We start from the raw sequence: 18,911 nt of genomic DNA, 5'->3' as shown, positions 1-18,911 counted from the left end.
CGTCCATTCGTCCGTCTGTCCCGCTTCAGGTTAAAGTTTTTGGTCGAGGTATTTTTTTGATGAAGTTGAAGTCTTGCACCTTGAAACTTAGTAAACATGTTCCCTATGATGTGATCTGTCTAATTTGAATGCCAAATTAGAAATTTTATCCCATTTTAAAGGTCCACTGAACAAAGAAAATGATAGTACAGATGAGGCATGCCTGTACTTGGAACACATTCTTGTTTAAAAGTAAAATCACAAATGTACTGAACTCCGAGGATTATTCAAAAAGGAGAGTCGTAAATCAAATGGCAAAATCACAAGATCAATCATATCAAACGAATGGATAACAACTGTCATATTCCTGACTTGCTACAGACACTTTCTGATGTAAAAAATGGTGAATTAAACCCATTTTATAGCTAGCTAAACCTCTCACTTGCATGACAGTCGCATCAAATTCTATTATATTGACACTCTGTGTGAACAAAATAAAAAGGCATAATAGGTACACGTTTCAAAAATAAATGTACAGCAGTCAACATAGTGTTATAATTTAATCTCTATAAAATCAAACAAATATGTAACAAAGAAGCACAAAAAGGCATATATACAAAGCACATTAGCAAAAATGAAAGACATCTATCATAGATTTTATTGCCATCGATTATCCCAAGAACAAAATTTATTCATAAGGTTGACTTGATTTTAATATTTTGCCAAATATCGAATTTTGGGTCAGTTTTGTTATCTTTGACAAAGAGAATATTTTTTGTGTGTTTAACGTTTTTTTGTTTAACTAATGGCATGAACATTTGCGAATTTGAAAAGTATAGAAATTTTATGAAGTCACAGTATTGCAGTATTTGTGGAAGGATGAACACGTTTTAAACAAAAATATATACTAGTTCAGTGATAATGAACGTCATTCTAAACTCCAAAATATACGCAAGAAACTAAAATTTAAAAATCATACAAGACTAACAAAGGCCAGAGGCCCCTGACTTTGGACAGGCGCTATCAATTTATATCAGTCTTTCAAAAGCTAGTTATTTTGAACACGTGTATGATATTCAACATGTTTAAAAAATATTTTTTTTGTATTTCAGTTTGGAGTATTTCGTGCAAAAGGAGAGGAATACATTATACAATCTCCAGACGAAATGCCAAACTCCCAATTGGGACAAAGACACAGCAAATTTCATATCTTCAAAGAAAAAATTCAAAATGTTACATTTGATGATCTTGTACAAAAAGGTAAATGGGGTATTCTATTGTGAAATATATTGAAGAAAAACATTAAACAAAACACGCGAGGAGTACAACATTTAAAACAAGCAATTTCATGAGCAGCGAGACAGATGCATCATGCAGAGCTATTTTTTCTATCTCTTACGGAACACACGGGATCATAACCAGTATTTGTTAGGGTTCGTGGAGCTCATTCTCGTTTTGTATGTTGTGTTTTGTATAGTGATATTTGTCTTCTGATAATGTTTTCGATTTTGCTAAAAAAAATCTACTTTGTTTCGACTGTTGAGTTTAAATATACCTTTGAAATTTCGACTCCCGTTTAAGTTACGCACATATTTGAAATACACTCTTCCGAATAATCACATTTTATTTAGTTATTCATTATATAGGCTATACATTTTAGAAACTTATAAGACTCACACTAGCAGTAATACAGTACCTAAAATACGGCAGCTGTCAACAATTTATCTATTTATACAAAAGCAAAACGGGGAATTAAAATGATTTTGTTTATTTGACTATTAAATGCTACGTTTAACCATATCAACGAAAACGTAGATTACGGATATTTCTTAACTTATTTTGAAGAAATTACAGAAACAAAGATAAAAATTGATTCCAGAAAAAGAAATAAACGTGCTGCAGGCGCATACAGGCTAGAACTACTTATTGTCGTAGACTATTCTATATACCAATAGTAAGTAGCTATATTAGAAAAAACGTTTGCGATGATGTAAGCTAGGTATATAAACCCATCCTATATACCATTTTGTAATTGTGCCATACGCACGTTTCGTCTATAAAAGACTAATAGTGACACTAGATTCTAAAAAAAGTTATGAAGGCCAAATAAAATACAAATTGGAAGAGCATTGAGGACAAACAAATCATAAAAGTTTGCCAAATACAGTTAAGGTCATCTATTTCTGAGGTAGGGGAGGGAAATGTTCTTTACATAGTATTTTTTTTGTCATTTTTTCCAAATGAGTGACTAAACCCTATTTATTGATTACGTATTGAAATACATTCACATTGTCTAACGTGAACATTGTAATCATACCAAGTCATGAATATGACAGGTGTCCATTGATGTGTTTGAGCTTTTTATTTTGCCATTGGGTAAGGAACTTTTCGTTTTGAATTTTCCTTGGAGTATTTTTATGATTTTACTTTTTCAGTTGGTATGACAAAAGTACAAAAGCCACTCCTGTTGAAAAAGACGCAGAATCAATAGCAACGATACGACAGTTCTATGCTTTCATTATTAATGGGGTGAGATTATCGTTATTGAATAAAATCTTACAACGATATAAAATATCCGTGTTGAAGACCGTACCTTGACCTATAATGGTTTACCTTTATACATTGTGACTTGGATGGAGAGTTGTCTCAGTGGTACTCAAACCACTTCTTTCTATATCTACGAAAAAGTTACATTTTATGATATGACAGTGTACATTTTGTAATTTTCATGTTCATTCTTTAATAAAAACTGGAAGATTACATGATTCTAATCGAAATCGTAAGATTTGAAGAACATTTTAAACCCTACACTGCAAACACATAGAGATGAAAGTTAACAGTTCTATATTACAAAAAGAAATCGTTTTGATAAGTACAAAAATACGAAGATGTGGTAAGATTGCCAACGACACAATTCTCCAGGAGAGACCAAAATGACATAGACGTTTACCTTAGGCAACGGTGCGGTCTGCAACAATGAGCAAAACTCATACAGTATTGTCCGCTGTGATAGATCCCGAGATGACAAATGTAAAACATTTCAAAAGAGAAAAATAACATCCCGATTTATGTACCATACATCCATAAACGAAAAACAAATATGACACACAGCAACGCACGATAACCACTAACTAGCATGCTCCTGACTTTGGACAAGTATATTTGGATAGAGAGTTGTTTCATTGGCACTCACACCACATCTTCCTATATCTATATACATTATGTGGATTGGTTAAACTAGTATAAAATTATGTCAAACCCTCTCATTAATCTGGGACAGTGTTGTAGCCAATACACTTTGCGTAGACCTATCGTATTGTGATGTATCTTACTATGGTGTACTTCTATGCTTGCAATCAGCATAATTGTAAATTTTAAGATAATGGAATGATATTGACCTATTTTTTTAATTTTTGATTTCCTATGAAAGCTGAGAAGCAGAAGTAAATTTTGAGAATCATGATCGTTTCAATATCACTAACCGTCAAGTCGGAAAGGAAATACATTAAATTTCAAGAATCCCTTTGATCAAATAAAAGTTCCAATACACGATTGTACATTTTATTTTCCCTTCAAGACATATTACAAAATACATACATTCAAACTTATTGTGAAGAATGAACAATTTGCTAATATTTGTTTTACAGATGGATGCCATGTATAAAAACATTCAAACCACTTCTTACAGTATAGCAATCGAATTTGCCGGAATAATAATAGCTCAGGTTTGTTTAAATTGAATTCAAATGCAATTCGTTTATGAAGATAAGGTTCATTGGACGTTGCCAAATATTTTGGATGGTTAGATTCCACGTTTTACCAGTGTGTAACTCAGAAAGCCAACATATTCAATACCAATTGTTTGGTGTCTGTAATTTCTCAAAAATAAAAACAAGAAACTCATTTATTGAATCCCAAAATTAAACAAATATAGGCTTAGCTTAAAATACAATACAGTTATCTCTTAAGATTACGTTAGTTATCTACTATGTTAAACAACAAAATAAATCTACGGATATCACAGTCATAAATAAACTCATCATAGATACCAGGACTAAATTTAGTATATACGCCAGACGCGCGTTTCGTCTACAAAGACTCATCAGTGGCGCTCGAATCCAAAAAAGTTAAAAAGGCCAAATAAAGTACGAAGTTGAAGAGCATTGAAATGATATACCAATTTGCCTATTCAATTCAAATTATTCCTTTTGTATAAATTTACCAAATAACATCTATCAGATATTTGTTAGACATTCGTCTGACAAAAGTCAATTTTATATAATATAATTATCGTTTTGAAATTTGACTTTCATATTTGCTTATAAGCTTCCAACTTGAATATAGTGTGAAACTGCAAAAAAAAAAAAAAAAAACATTTTGAAATATAAACATCAATATTTACATATGATTTGTTATGTGTGTAACCCATTTCTTTATTTAAGTTCTTGCTTCATGGCCATTTTGTTGGGAAAACATTTGAAATGTGTTATTGTTTGTATATATCTTTATTCCCATAAAACCAATGAATTAAATCGGTACAAATTCAAACAATTAATATTTACAATATGTAAAAAGAGATGTCAACCTTGTAAATTTGGTAAATTTTGTTCTGCGCAGACTCCATCGGATTCCTCATGGACGGAAACAATAAAAGTGACCAGTGTTAGTCCATATCAAGTGGATTCGTCAGACGCACTCACTAATTTTAAGAACTGGGTGCAGTCCACAAGTGGTAGCCTACCTGGTCATGATCATGCAATGCTTTTTACCAGGTAAAAAAAATCATGACAACTATTTGATGCCGCTTTATATGATTCTTGATTAAATTGCATAATTTTTTCTTGATGAACAGGCAAATGAAATCCTCCAGAACTTAGGACATCAGTTTGAACGAATCAAGTGGTACACTTGTAGTGAACCTATCCATTCTCTAGAAAAAGTGTTTATATTGTTTAGACAAAACAACGAAATACGTCCAAGTATTTCTCATCAAAATGTAATTTTGAAAACAATTATTATCATATTACAAAAGAAATCATCAGGAAAAGAATTATTCAAACGGCAATTGAAATGGTATATATATTTCTATCTTACCGACCAAGATAAAAATTCAACTGAACTGTTATTCAAAAGAGCTGGAGACTGATAGCAACCATTCTTGACTATGTAGAGTAATTTTTCAATGAAAAGTGTAAGAATTTCCAAATATATAATCTGCTATTTGTACAATTCGAATTCAATTGACAATATAGATAAAACAAGACAACATAAAAAGTGTAATCACAAAAAAAACTATCTCCGAGGAAAATTCAAAACTGTTTAAATACACTGTATTACAAATTTGAGAAATTATTATAAACTATTTGCAGATACGACTTAACTTCCAGTGGATCTACATCGAATGCAGGTAGGTCAAAATAGTTGTTTAGTAAATAGTCATTAAAATAAATGTTAGATCTAACACAGTACAAAAGAGGGCACAAAAGACACCCGAGGGACATTCAAACTCATAGATGAAAACAAACTGACAATGCCATGGCTATTATCGAAAAAGACAAGCAGACAAAAAATAATACACCAGCCATAACATAGTAAACTAAAGACGTAGCAACAAGAACCTCACAACAAACTTGGGACAATCACAGGTGCTCCGGAAGGGAAACAGATCCTGCTTCACATGTGGCATCCGTCGTGTTGTTCATGTTATTACAAATACGGTTAAAAGTATAATTTATAACATGTTCACACCACTTGTACAGAAAAGGCGTTCTATTGATCCTACTTACATATCCCTATAAACAATAGATGAAATTGAAACCATTATAGAAATGATGTAGACTAAGACAGGAGTATTCACCATAACTCGAAAAACAAGCCTGAAAGTACTGAGTATCGTGTCTACAGAACGAAAAACGAACAAAAAAAATGGAAACTCTGAACAACATGAACCTCACCAAATACCTTTAGTAGCCTCATGTGTTCTAGATAAGTCTTCTACAGTCAATCAATCATGAATGTCATCGCTATTTTACAAAATGTTTCTTTAATCTTTCTGGCTGATAATTTTTTTTCTGAGCACAGACGAGTGATATGAAAAAGTATCGCTAGAAACTCAGGGCATACGTGCCCTTGTCAATGAAATTAACAACGTATCCTTTGTGAAAATAGAGATAAACATATCATCATTGGTCAACCCAACTCAAGTGGGAAAATCATCTCATTGAGATGAGCAACGTTAATATATAAATAAAGCAGATCATTTGATAATTAACAGTTGATATCTGTCAGCAAGCAGAAACTTCTTACTTCTTATTTACGCACACATTTGACAGATATATATCAAATTTGTTATAGTCATGAATCTTTTTCGGTTATTTTCCCGTCTGAATGAAAATTTATAAACAAACGAATTTTAAACCCATCTATTAACATACTAATAATGTCTTTTGTAATACAGGGCTAGCCTATATGGGAGCAGTGTGTACCAATATCGGTCAGTCCATTGTAGAGGACCATTTCAACTTTGTCATGTTGACAGTAGCCGCCCATGAATTGGGACACAGGTATTTCAACTCTGTTGAAAAAAATGAAGAATATTTAATCATTGAGGATATCAATTAGTTCAATCACAAAATACATGTCAAAGAGAGACAAATGTATAAAAGGAACATTCAAACTCATAAGTTAAAAAGAAAAAAAAACACCTGACAATGTCATGTTAACTAAGGGAAACAATCGAATTCAAAGTGAGATATAGAAAACTAAAAAACTAAACAAGACTTGCTTCACTAATTAATGGAAAGATATCAGGTGCCACGGAAGGGTAAATATATCTTAATCCACACAAGGATAAAACAACAGCAGCAAGTTATATCAAATGTAAACTCATCAAAGCACACACAGATTGCACTAACAAAAATATAAATGATATATAGAATAACTCAAGAAGAAAAATGGGCTTATATCTAATACCCATGGACATTTAGCTGAATGCTGTAAGCCATGGAAATTGTAACGCACTAAACTGTACGATATAGAATTTTTGATAGTTATAGAATAGCCGAAGCATGCCTCCGGGTGCGGGAGTTTCTAGCTGCATCGACGACCCATTGGAAGCCTTCGGCTGTTGTCTGCTTTGTAATCGGGTTGTTGTCTCTTTGACACATTCCCCATTTTCATTCTCAATGTTACTAAATACTTTTTTCCATTTCAGCTTGAGCGCATCGCATGACGGGGAAGGAAACGGTTGCAGTTTTAGTGATGCATACATAATGGCGTCTTCTAGTAGTCCACAAACACCAGGCAGTGCTATAGCTACTAATCCATGGAAGTTTTCGTCATGTTCTACAAATTATTTTACCGCTTACATTGACACGCTAGAAACGTATGTTTATTAAAGATATATATATCATACATCTGACCAGTATAGTTGGATCGTTGCGGTCAATGTGTCAAAATACTATTAATTGCAACAGTAAAATCTACGTTTAACAAAGGCCAAGCTTTAAAAACAATACAGTTAGCTCCTAAATGTTATATGTGTTGCTAGTTGTAGACGAATCTGATATTGGTATGGTCTGATTAAAAAATAGTTGTTTAAGATGTATAAAAATAAAATAACCTACTCTAAACTGTAGCTATAAAGCAATAACCTTGCCGTAATTTAATAAATTAATTCAAAACTTTTTTTTTTAGAAATTCAGCGAATTGTATGTTATTGCTAAGCCCTGGCTTCAACGCGACAGCTCTGTCAGAATTTGGGAACGATGTAGCAGGTCAGGTGTACGATGCACACGCACAATGTGAAAACATAGTTGGACCAGGGTCGTATTTGTGTACGGTATGTTATCGAACAAAATGTAATATAGGTTTTTGATAGTTCGCACATTAGGGTAAAACCTTTAAAAAACACGAGAGACGAACTTTTGAAATTATCATTTGACAGATGTTAATTTGTGCGGAATGGATTTGAAACCTTTTAAAAGTCCACAACAGTACCCATAAGTCAATTAACCAATTGGAGATCGTAATATACCAACTGTTGATCAAACATCTAATATTCGTAAAAACAAACTTTGGAGACAATTCTATTATGTTCGTGCGACTTAGTTTTTTGTGTACATTAATGCAAATGTGCTAGACAAAAATGTGGGTTACCAAATAAGTACAATTTGAGTGTCGTCATAAGCACATTTTGTGTATTTCTGGATATTATTCGGTAACTTTATCTTCAAAAATTCACATGCGGTGCAGTTTCTATCATCTCAATTGAGATTGATTGGAAATGTTAACATGTACATATGTCCATATATTTTTGTAGGACCGTTATTCTGGTGATTTCACATCAATATGTACCGTTATGTGGTGTGCACTTCCAGACCAACCAGGTTATTGTACGACAACAACAGCAGCTGAAGGAACGCTGTGTGGTAATCAAAAGGTATAATTTATGCAAATTACTGTAATTTCAAATGATTGTTATACAAGTGAGAGGTTTGGCTAGCCATAAGATCAGTTCAATCTACCATTTATACATAGGACATAGGAACATGTCGGTATCAAGTCAGTAATATGACAGTTGTTGTCCGTTTGTTTGATGTGTTTGAGCCTTTGATTTTGTCATTTGATTAGGAAATTTCTATAATGATTTTGAATTTTCCTCGGAGTTCAGTATTTTTTGGAGTTTACTTTTTTACTAATTCAATATGATGCAAGTTTCTATAAACTATCAAATACAGCTGAAGGATACATAGGGTTTACGACAATGCAATGAAACAGAAAAAGCTTTACACATGGAATCACATTAATTAATTTAAGACATAAATTTTGTCCACCACTGTAGTATAAATAATGATACTCAACCAACACTGACTTCATCATTTTCCTCTTAGATGTGTGTTCAAACAACAAAGTCATCTTGATTAGTGATCACACTTTTTAATTGCATTTGCACGTGTGATTTACCGGTAGGACATTGGATAATTTGCAGACTCGCTTTTCACCATGTCGCAGACAAGTCCGCCAATACTAGCTATGGACAATGTATACCGTTGCGAACCTGCTGTCCATCGGCACTGTATACACTAATATTATATCATCGCTTACCTGTAAACTGTTAGTGGCTATAGGTTGAAATTCCGTGAATATAGACATTGTCATTTCCCATATATATAGGAACTTCCTTTTCGGCTTAAACTATGCTACTTTTTCTATGAAGTTTCGTGAACAATTATATCACAGAACGGAAGTTGCTATGTACTAATATTTTATTTAATGGTAAAAATATAGGACTATTCGGTATATTTATAACATTTACATGCCCTGAACTTCTAAGAGTTTTCAATTATATTAAAATTCTATACTACTCCTACCATCCATGAGATGAAACACACATATCCTATCTAGGAAGCAATACTTTGACAAATTAACATATCTATGAATATCATATATCTCCACAAAATAGGCGTGGCTTGTTAAAAACAGCTGTATTTACAAAGTGCAACCTATAGGACAATTTTAAACCGTCAATTTAAGCATCTAACACCATTGAATTATAAACTCCTTGTTTTCGGTGAGCATAAGTATTTGCAGTACATTGCTTATCAAAATTATAATTTTCATTATAGTGGTGTCAGACCGGAAGCTGTGTTTATGATGCTGCAGCACCCACAGGCAGCAGTAAGATTATTTAAATATTTTACACTAGTATGCACATGTATGACACAAATAATGCTATAGAACTTCTTTTCCCTTGCATTTCTTACGTTTTAATGATTAAGGGAAAAATCATATTACCTCCGATGGAAGTAAACACACTCTCATTTGTATGTATATACTTAATTATGAAATAGTATACATCAATATACTTTATTATGAAATAGTATACATCAAGATCAACATTAAAAGGATTTTACAAAAATCAAGAATTGATGTGGGTTAAATGTCAATACGACCAAACGACATATATAATCTAGACGGCACTGTGCAATCTTCAATAATAGATAGGGGTCTGTACAAAATGACCTATATATCTAAATATTTCGCAGACTAAAAAAGCAGAATATAATGTAAAAGAAATAGTAAAAGTTCTGCACTTTACTATGTATCATGTTAATTATATTAAGTCTGCTAATATAAACCTTTTTAGGTTCCTGCTTATACGGGGACAAAAGAGGTCCAATTTACTCTAACCAGCCATGGAACTGTTCAGTAATTGCACAGGATTATTCAAACAATTGCCCAAATCTTGCAACTAAATGTTGTGACGCATGCGCCCCGTATCTGCCATCAACAACAACATCGGGATCAACTCCATCCCCTTCTTCAACTATGTCTAGTTCAGCTGGAACAGGTTCAACTTTATCATCTGTTTCCTCGACATCAGGCATTGTGTCTACTCAACAGACTCAATTGTCAGATGCAGACGCGCAATGCGCAAGTGCAAGAGGAGCTGGATCTGTAATGTGCAGAGTAAGTATTTTATTACTACAAAATCGTAGACGTGGACTGTATTGGTTGCATTAAATAACTAACGGAAGAGGTGTAATTATAGTTATAACTTGACCCCCAAATAAAATTAAAAAAAAAACCAGATGAATAAAGTCTTTACAAATCATGTAAATTTTATTAATGAATAAACCAGTTGGTTTAATCCGGTTACTTAAGTACATATAGGTCATTTTATATTATTTAGTTATATTATATATGACCAAAGGCTATACCTTAAAACAATAGTTTACATATTGTAAGTTTGTTTGTCGACTAATTGTCCCAGTCACCCCTTTTTTTTTTATTTGATCCAGGAAATCTTAATTGTTTTAGGAGAAAACATACCAAGGATATAATATGCTTTAAAAGAATAATATCTGACTGTTTCAAAACATTATAGATCTGCTGTCACTACTTTCAAACAGTCATTGATGGAGTCAATGAAAGGAAAAAGTGCATTGTTTGTATGTGTCAGTAAGGGACAATCAAAGCCTAGTATAAACAATTTTATTTATAATTATTATTTTTTTTGTTGTATTGTCTATTTTCCCTTGTGTTCACTAAAAAGAAAATGCAAAAAAGAAAAATCTCCTCACTAAGCATGCTATGTGTACAGTTCATAAGTAATAATAATTAAGACTGCATTTTTTACTTAAATATGAATTTTACGTTGATTTTGTTTTTAGGGATTGTATAGTGGAGACTTTTCAACACTTTGTACAACATTGTATTGTTCTGACCCATCATCGTCAACCTGCTACGGAGAAACGGCATCAGATGGAACCTTGTGCGGCAATCATAAGGTTTGACATGAACATAATAATCAATTTACGGATTGTCCCATATTATTGAGAAGTATATCAATAATTGTTATTTCATAGCAAACATGGCAAAGGGAATACACATTTAAATTGAAAACTCATAACTTATTTAGGAACAAAATTGCATATCCAATCCAATCCAATCAAAATTATGCACTTATAGAATTGCAACTTTAAAACATGTGTCATAACAGCTGATTACAATATGCAAGGATATTTTTGAATTTCGCCTTGGACAGACAGGCACGAGAAACCAAATACTATAAAATGTTTTCTCTTGGGGAAACATTTATTCTCGTCTCACGAGTTTTTGAAAGTATGTTGCATATACATATATAAAAGATCTTTTATACTCTCAACGATTTATAAATATGTCCTTTCAATTATGCAAATGGCTCATAAAACATGTCGATAACAGGCATTAGTTGGATTGCAATGTACAAAACGTTCATGATTTTCATCTTAATGAGTAATATAATTAAAATGTAATATCCTAACTTGAAACATAAAGCATCTTAGAAAACGTCATTAAAACCCTTGAAACCAAAATAAATCAAACAAACATTTAAATGAATTTTACAAGAGTCGAAATCCTAATTTCGTGTAAGAACACTTGATGGTAAAATTTGAAAGTGCATGTTAAGCACTGTTGCATTGTAAAATAAGCCTCAAATAGTTATCAAAGGTACCAGGATTATAATTTAGTACAGCCAGACGCGCGTTTCGTCTACATAAGACTCATCAGTGACGCTGATATTAAAATATTTATAAAGCCAAACAAGTACAAAAGTTGAAGAGCATTGATGATCCAAAATTCCAAAAGGTTGTTCCAAATACGGCTAAGGTAATCTATGCCTGGGATAAGAAAATCTTTAGTTTTTTGAAAAAATCAAACTTTTGTAAACGGGAAATTTATATCAAAGTCAGAGCATACAGTTATCACTTCAAGAATAACATTGCTACATGGAGTTACTTAATTAACCAATTTAGTAAAAATACAGAGCAAACATAGCTTAATGGATTACACATTTGTTGACTATTTTTTTTTGTTAGTGGTGTTTATCAGGAGTGTGTACCTCAGATGTAAATGCACCCGCAGGCGATGGTAAGAGTTTGTTACAAATAATAATATTAGTTAAAATATTAAAAATTACTTGAGGTTTTAAATTTATTCCTTTTTTAATCGATTGTAACGATGTTTGAACAGTCTAAGATCATTGGTTGAAATAATTGTTCTTCACTTTGCATGCAGAATCTATTCTTAATGTTTGCGATTCATTTTTGATAGATATATCTTGGAGTTCTTGTGAGTGTAAAAAGATAACAAATCGACAATATAAATAAATTATCTTATCGGGGACTATTATAGCTGACTATGCGGTATGGGCTTCGCTCATTGTTGAAGGCCGTACGGTGACCTATACTGTCATTAAAGTGAGAAGGTTAGCGCTATAGAACCAGGTTTATTCCACCATTTTCTACATTTGAATATGCCTGCACCAAGTCAGGAATATGACAGTTCTTGTACATTCGTTTATGATTGGTTTTGTTTTTTGTTATTTGATTTTGCCATGTGATTATGGATATTCCGAATTGATTTCCCTTTAAGTTCAGTATTTTTGTGATTTTACTTTTTTCTATAGTTGTTAATGTCTGTGTCATTTTGGTCTTTTGTGGAAAGTTGTCTCATTGGCAATCATACCACATCTTCTTTTTTATATCTTAATTTTCACTTAGGAATATTTTCATTCATATGTTACACCTTTCATACAGCACTTTAGAATGTTGCATATTGATTCAAGTTTTTGTGATATTCAAGTTTAGGTATTTGCTGTCCTAATGAATTCATGATTTTTTTCTATTTAACCATGAATTCAAAATTTATAACCTTAAATCAATCTCTGTCACAAATTGACATTGGTGTGTTCTAGTTGTAATATCCACGTTTTTTCTTCGTTCAGAACACCTGTTGATTGTACAAAGTATGTAGAACATGTGTGTAGTTGTATAAGTATATTTGAAAAGTATGCTACCGATTATAATCTGAAGAACTCGTATAACCGGCATGATTTCCAATGGCTAAACAAAACTTACCAAATGCGCACTCTTATTTCGTATTTGTAGTAATGTAGAGGTTAAATCATGGTAGCACCAACGAAAACATTCTACATGTATGTTAAATATATTTGAAGTGTTATAACCTCTATGACTCGATGTTGAACTAACGCTTAATGTGTTATTAAATGTATTAGCCCCATGACAATTTCTTTACTTCTTAAAGTAACTAAGAATAAAAAAAAAAACATTTGCGATTAATGCGTTAGGGTTATAATCGCAATAATTTAAAATCGCGTTCAGAACCTTTGTTTATATGAATTTAACAGCGTTCCTCTCAATACCGCAAACATGAAAATCGAATTACTAAAAAATGCCAAAATTGCAATAATAAATTTACACATTAATGTTTCTATTTACAGTTAGTTCATTGTAAGATTGTAACTTTATTTTTAATGTATTTTGTAGACTCTTGTTTATATGGAGATAAGTTAGGAGCAGTATTTTCCAATGGTTGGACATGTGCAGATATGGTGGCTAACGCTCCAAACAACTGCCCATCAAATGCTGTAACTTGTTGTTATTCTTGTGCTCCATACTTAACAACTACAACTGCCACACAGTCTACGTCAACTTCAAGCACTTTGGAAACAACTAGTCCTATGCCACTTGTGTCTACCAGCAGTGTGCCACTCCAATCTCCGGATGCAGATTCGCAATGTGAAAGTAATCGTGGCGCTGGATCATTTATGTGCAGGGTAAATGAATCAAAATAAAAAAAAAACAGTTCCTAGCATAGGACGAGAACAATACGATTTCAATGCTGCTGAAATAAAAGAAGAGCTATTTTTCCACTTACGCCTTGATAAAAACAATTTAGAAAATGGCCTATAGAAAAGTTCGTATATCTTTTTTCACACAATAAGAGGCAAACTAATTGTGTATGATGTAAACACTGTGTCATGTTTAAATTTAAATAACAATTTTAACAACAGATTTATAAAGTAAATTACAAAATGTTAGCAGTTTTAATAGATTCCGTACATATTTATTGGTAAGGATATAAACAGCAGATTGTAGTTTTTGAATTTTCCCTCTTATATATGTATATATTACAAAGATAACACATATTTGTAAAGCTTTACATAGTTCAAACTATGTTAAATATGGGAACATTTAATATATCTATATTTGGTCGTTACATGTATTAGACTATAACTCTAGTAGGTACATTGAAGTGTGGCATTTATTATTGATAACTATTTACTATTCGCACGATAACATGTATTCTATATTATAAAAATAAACATTAACGGAATTCATGAATAAATGCGTCATTGGACATGCAAAGGTAAAGTCAAGATAACTAAAGGCCTAGCATATTGTATTGTTTATTTTTATATGTCTCAACTAATAGAGATAAAGAAGAAACGAAAATCGCAGTGACTCACAGGCACTGAAGCTCACCGACAAAACTGACGATGCAATGTATCAATTATTGATTAAACTCAATAATTAATACTATTTTGAATATTTGTTTCAGGGATTGTATAGTGGAAATTTTTCATCTTTATGTACAACGCTGTGGTGTTCAAACCCATCATCTAATTCGTCAACCTGTTACGGACAGACAGCCGCAGATGGTACATTGTGTGGCAATCAAAAGGTAGCATAGAATATAATTAAAAACTTACTGCAATACAACTTTTGCACTAATTAATCCCCAAAAAGCTGGATTAAGAACAAAGATATCCCCCCCCCCCCAAAAAAAAAAACCTAACCCATAGCAAAACAGAACACAACAAGTCCACATTTACAGGAATGAGAAGTTTGCAAAGAATTGTCTCCTTTGGGTCGTCAAGTTTTACCTGAGGAAGTGTGATGATGAGAGGTGCCCAAAACTGCAACCTACAAACTATACTCAGATGTGGTGTTGACAACACAATTACAGCCCAAAATAAACGACATAAACAGAACTGTAACTGAGACTTAGAGTGACGTTACATGAGATGAGGAAGCTTTTATCGAGTTCAACGTTTGAAAGGTTATATAATCACTAACTTGATATGTGAGAAACTACATGTAGAAAGCCGAATTTGTGAAAAAAACACTAATAGCGCAGTGCCAACCTTTCGATCAGTGCAAAGTTGAAATAGATGTAACAAAACATGGTTTCGTAAGTTTTGCGGTATGATAAAGTTGAAAACAATTTTCTTTGAATAAAGTATTATATATATTACTATGAAAAAATGACATTTTAAAGAGTGGATTCCTCTAAAAGAAAGCAAACTCGGTGAGGATTTTTATATTATTTTAATTAATTTTTTTCAGTAGTAATAGACTTTAGTACTTAAATTTCAATAAATTCTTTACAATGCCAGCGGTGCAGGGGTATGCTGATCTTTCCAAAAGCGATAAGATTGAGTGTTCGAATCTCACAGCCCGGGTTGAAAAATTATTTCCTATATTACATGTAACTTAACTTAACTTTACTTTCAATTTTAAAAAGAAAACGCACCAAAGGTTTCTTATAGAATGTGCGTGCCAAATTTCCCCGCCTTTTTGTACCCCCTTTGCTCTATCGGGCTCTGTCTAGGGTGTACCGGATCAAGCTAGCATTGGTAATTCAATTAATTTTCCCTTGTAAAAACAAAATTTAGGTTGCTGATTGATTGAAAACAAATTAGACAAATAACTAGTGTCCAAGTTTGAAATTGGACAAAAAGAGCGTCTAAAATCAGTTATTTTGAATGTTATGGACATCTATAGTTCAAGGCCTATAGCACGTTGTGCGTCTTTTTATACCAGCATGATAACTTATATGTCTTCAACAGACTCGAGGCATTGTGTTTTAACCAAAACCTGACCCTATTAGCGCAACACTATGTCTCTGTACGACTTTTTGCCTTAGGATTTCGTATTTTTTCACTTTTCTCCAACAGTCACGTGACTTTTTGAAATATACCACCTGTCAAAAAATGACAAATTATCTTCAAGCTTTATTTTTTAAAATTTTAACCAATCATCTTTCATTTGAGTCCAACATAGCATGTGTATGACTATTGATGCGAATGCAGTATTCATCTAAACTTTAATAGTGTTTTTTCGATAAGTAAAAGTCTAACATTGAGCCTATTATTTCTAGTTACAAAATTGCGCAAATAAGAAAAAAAAAATAAAAACAAAAAATGAAAAAACAAAAAAAACAAACCTTACCGATCAGAATAATCTCTTTTTGAATCTCATTTTTGGATTTTCATTTCTTTACAATATTTAATATTTTCTTTTACATCAACTTAGTGGTGTATGTCAGGAGCTTGTACCTCAGATGTTAACGCACCAGCAGGCGATGGTAAATATTTGATTATTATTATTTGATATCTATCAACTATCTTGTAATATAAGATTATGTTTATTAAATATTTTTTTTCATCCCAGTTGACAATGGTTGAAACCTTTTTGGAAAATATAAAGATGTCGACGTTATATATGCGGCCGTACAACAAGGAACAGTTCAATTGTATAAAATATAATTAAAGAAAATTACTCCATCACCGTGAAAATTTCCAATTAGTTCATTTCACTTCAACTATCTTGGTTAAATATTCACATATACATTTATTTACATTATGTTTTGCTACTGATTTTATCTGAAATGATATACATCAAACCGACAAATCGTACAAAATCCGCTGCATTAGATTTGTATTTCTGCTAAAAACCTTCATTTAGTAAGGTACATAATTAAAAGTGATCAATATCACATTAAAGTCGCTTTTGTATTTTTAAATCAGTTACCATATTGCAAAATAAGAGTAAATTGATAAATTTGTGTTGTTGGAATACTATCTCATTCAAATCTAACCGACATCTCTTCTTATCAACTAATAATTGCAAAATTACATGACCGTTAACAAAATATTCTTGCAGAATCCTGTTTATATGGAGATAAGCTAGGAGCCGTATTTACTAACGGCTGGACATGCGCAGATATGGTTGCAAATGCTCCAAATAACTGTCCATCGAATGCTGTAACGTGTTGTTATTCTTGCGCCCCATACCTTCCAACAACAACTCCCCTATCATCTTCGACAACTTTGACAACGTTAGCGACAACCACTGCTTTGCCACCTACGTCCACCAGCAGTCTGCCACTACAACTTCAAGACATAGATTTACAATGTGAAAGTAATCGTGGCGCTGGATCATTCATGTGCCGGGTAAGTGTATATTTAATTGAAGCTTTTATATCGATAAACTCTCAAACAATATATGTGTGGGCTAACAAAACATACACGTGACTTGTCATGACAAGTTTAAAAACCGATAAAGAACTGAAAAGAAAAGAAAAAAATATCTGAGGTAAGCTTTGCCTGAGATACTTGGATAAGTAGAGTGTTTAACATAAAATATATGTTTATAGACGACGTCAGTACAACAGCTCGGATATCTGACAGTCCAACAATACTATCGACCCTAGTAAATAATAATTAAACTACTAGATAATGGATCTGTAATGTGCAGAGTAAGTATTTTTTTACTACAAAATCGTAGACGGTAACGACGACTTGTATTGGTTGCATTACGTAACTGACATAAGAGGCATGATTAAAGCCCTGAAAAGGCAGCAAAACATCGTTTGGAGGGAAACCTAGCTTGAGTTGCAGATTAATGAGAATATTTCAAAAAAACTATATCGGTATTTGTTTTGCACTAAATTTCAATTCGAATCCCGAATACAAGTAAATGTACATTGTATATATGACACAATTCATAAATAAATTGATGTCTGACCACAAATTAATGGTCACCTGAAGGATGTTTCAGGAAGATTTTAAATACTTGACTTTTGAATTTAGGAGCCAAAATGAGCCCCGGTCATTTTTTTTTTTGATATGATTAAGCAGAGAACATATAAAGCATATGATATGCGTAAAAAAAGAGCGAGTAATACATATGGCTGTATCAAAACATTTAAAATCTGTTGTCACTACTTTCAAATAGGATAAATGACTTTGGTGGAGCCGACAAAATGAAAACAATCTCATCACTTGTGCATGTGGTGTACAGTACACACGTAACAATACTTTAGACTGCATTTTTACAATAATATGAAAATGACTTTAATTTTGATTTTAGGGAGTGTATAGTGGAGACTTTTCAACACTATGTACAACATTGTATTGTTCTGACCCATCATCGTCAACCTGCTACGGAGAAACGGCATCAGATGGCACCTTGTGCGGCAATCATAAGGTATGACATGAACATAAAAATCAATTTACGGATTTCCCTGTATTATTGAGAAGTATATCAATAAATGTTATTTCATAGCAAAGGGAATACACATTTAATTTGAAAGCTCATAACTTATTTAGGAACAAAATTACTAATCCAATCCAATCCAATAAAAAATATTCACTTATAGAATTGCAACTTTAAAACATGTGTCATAATAACTGATTACAATATGCAAGGATATGTTTGAATATCACCTTGGACAGACAGACATGTGTTGCATATACATATATAAAAGATCTTTTGTACTCTCAACGATTTATAAATATG

At 32.4% G+C, this 18,911-nt stretch overlaps 1 protein-coding gene across 1 annotated transcript in view; it reads left to right on the top strand.

The window, feature by feature from the left end:
• Positions 1-18,911, top strand: part of LOC143058133 (uncharacterized) — a 50,634-nt gene that overhangs the window by 12,855 nt on the left and 18,868 nt on the right. The window contains exons 4-22 of the mRNA XM_076231594.1: positions 1,092-1,239; positions 1,825-1,933; positions 2,415-2,508; positions 3,627-3,704; positions 4,597-4,751; positions 5,349-5,386; positions 6,437-6,542; positions 7,193-7,363; positions 7,675-7,819; positions 8,300-8,419; positions 9,606-9,657; positions 10,127-10,449; positions 11,154-11,270; positions 12,342-12,393; positions 13,812-14,101; positions 14,887-15,009; positions 16,644-16,695; positions 17,274-17,563; positions 18,483-18,599. Of these exons, the coding sequence (XP_076087709.1) occupies positions 1,092-1,239; positions 1,825-1,933; positions 2,415-2,508; positions 3,627-3,704; positions 4,597-4,751; positions 5,349-5,386; positions 6,437-6,542; positions 7,193-7,363; positions 7,675-7,819; positions 8,300-8,419; positions 9,606-9,657; positions 10,127-10,449; positions 11,154-11,270; positions 12,342-12,393; positions 13,812-14,101; positions 14,887-15,009; positions 16,644-16,695; positions 17,274-17,563; positions 18,483-18,599 (2,580 nt within the window). The remainder of the gene's footprint in view (positions 1-1,091; positions 1,240-1,824; positions 1,934-2,414; positions 2,509-3,626; positions 3,705-4,596; positions 4,752-5,348; positions 5,387-6,436; positions 6,543-7,192; positions 7,364-7,674; positions 7,820-8,299; positions 8,420-9,605; positions 9,658-10,126; positions 10,450-11,153; positions 11,271-12,341; positions 12,394-13,811; positions 14,102-14,886; positions 15,010-16,643; positions 16,696-17,273; positions 17,564-18,482; positions 18,600-18,911) is intronic.

This window comes from Mytilus galloprovincialis, chromosome 14 (genome assembly GCF_965363235.1).
Source record: "Mytilus galloprovincialis chromosome 14, xbMytGall1.hap1.1, whole genome shotgun sequence".
Classification (NCBI taxonomy): domain Eukaryota; kingdom Metazoa; phylum Mollusca; class Bivalvia; order Mytilida; family Mytilidae; genus Mytilus; species Mytilus galloprovincialis.
This window is presented reverse-complemented; position numbering and strand designations above follow the sequence as displayed.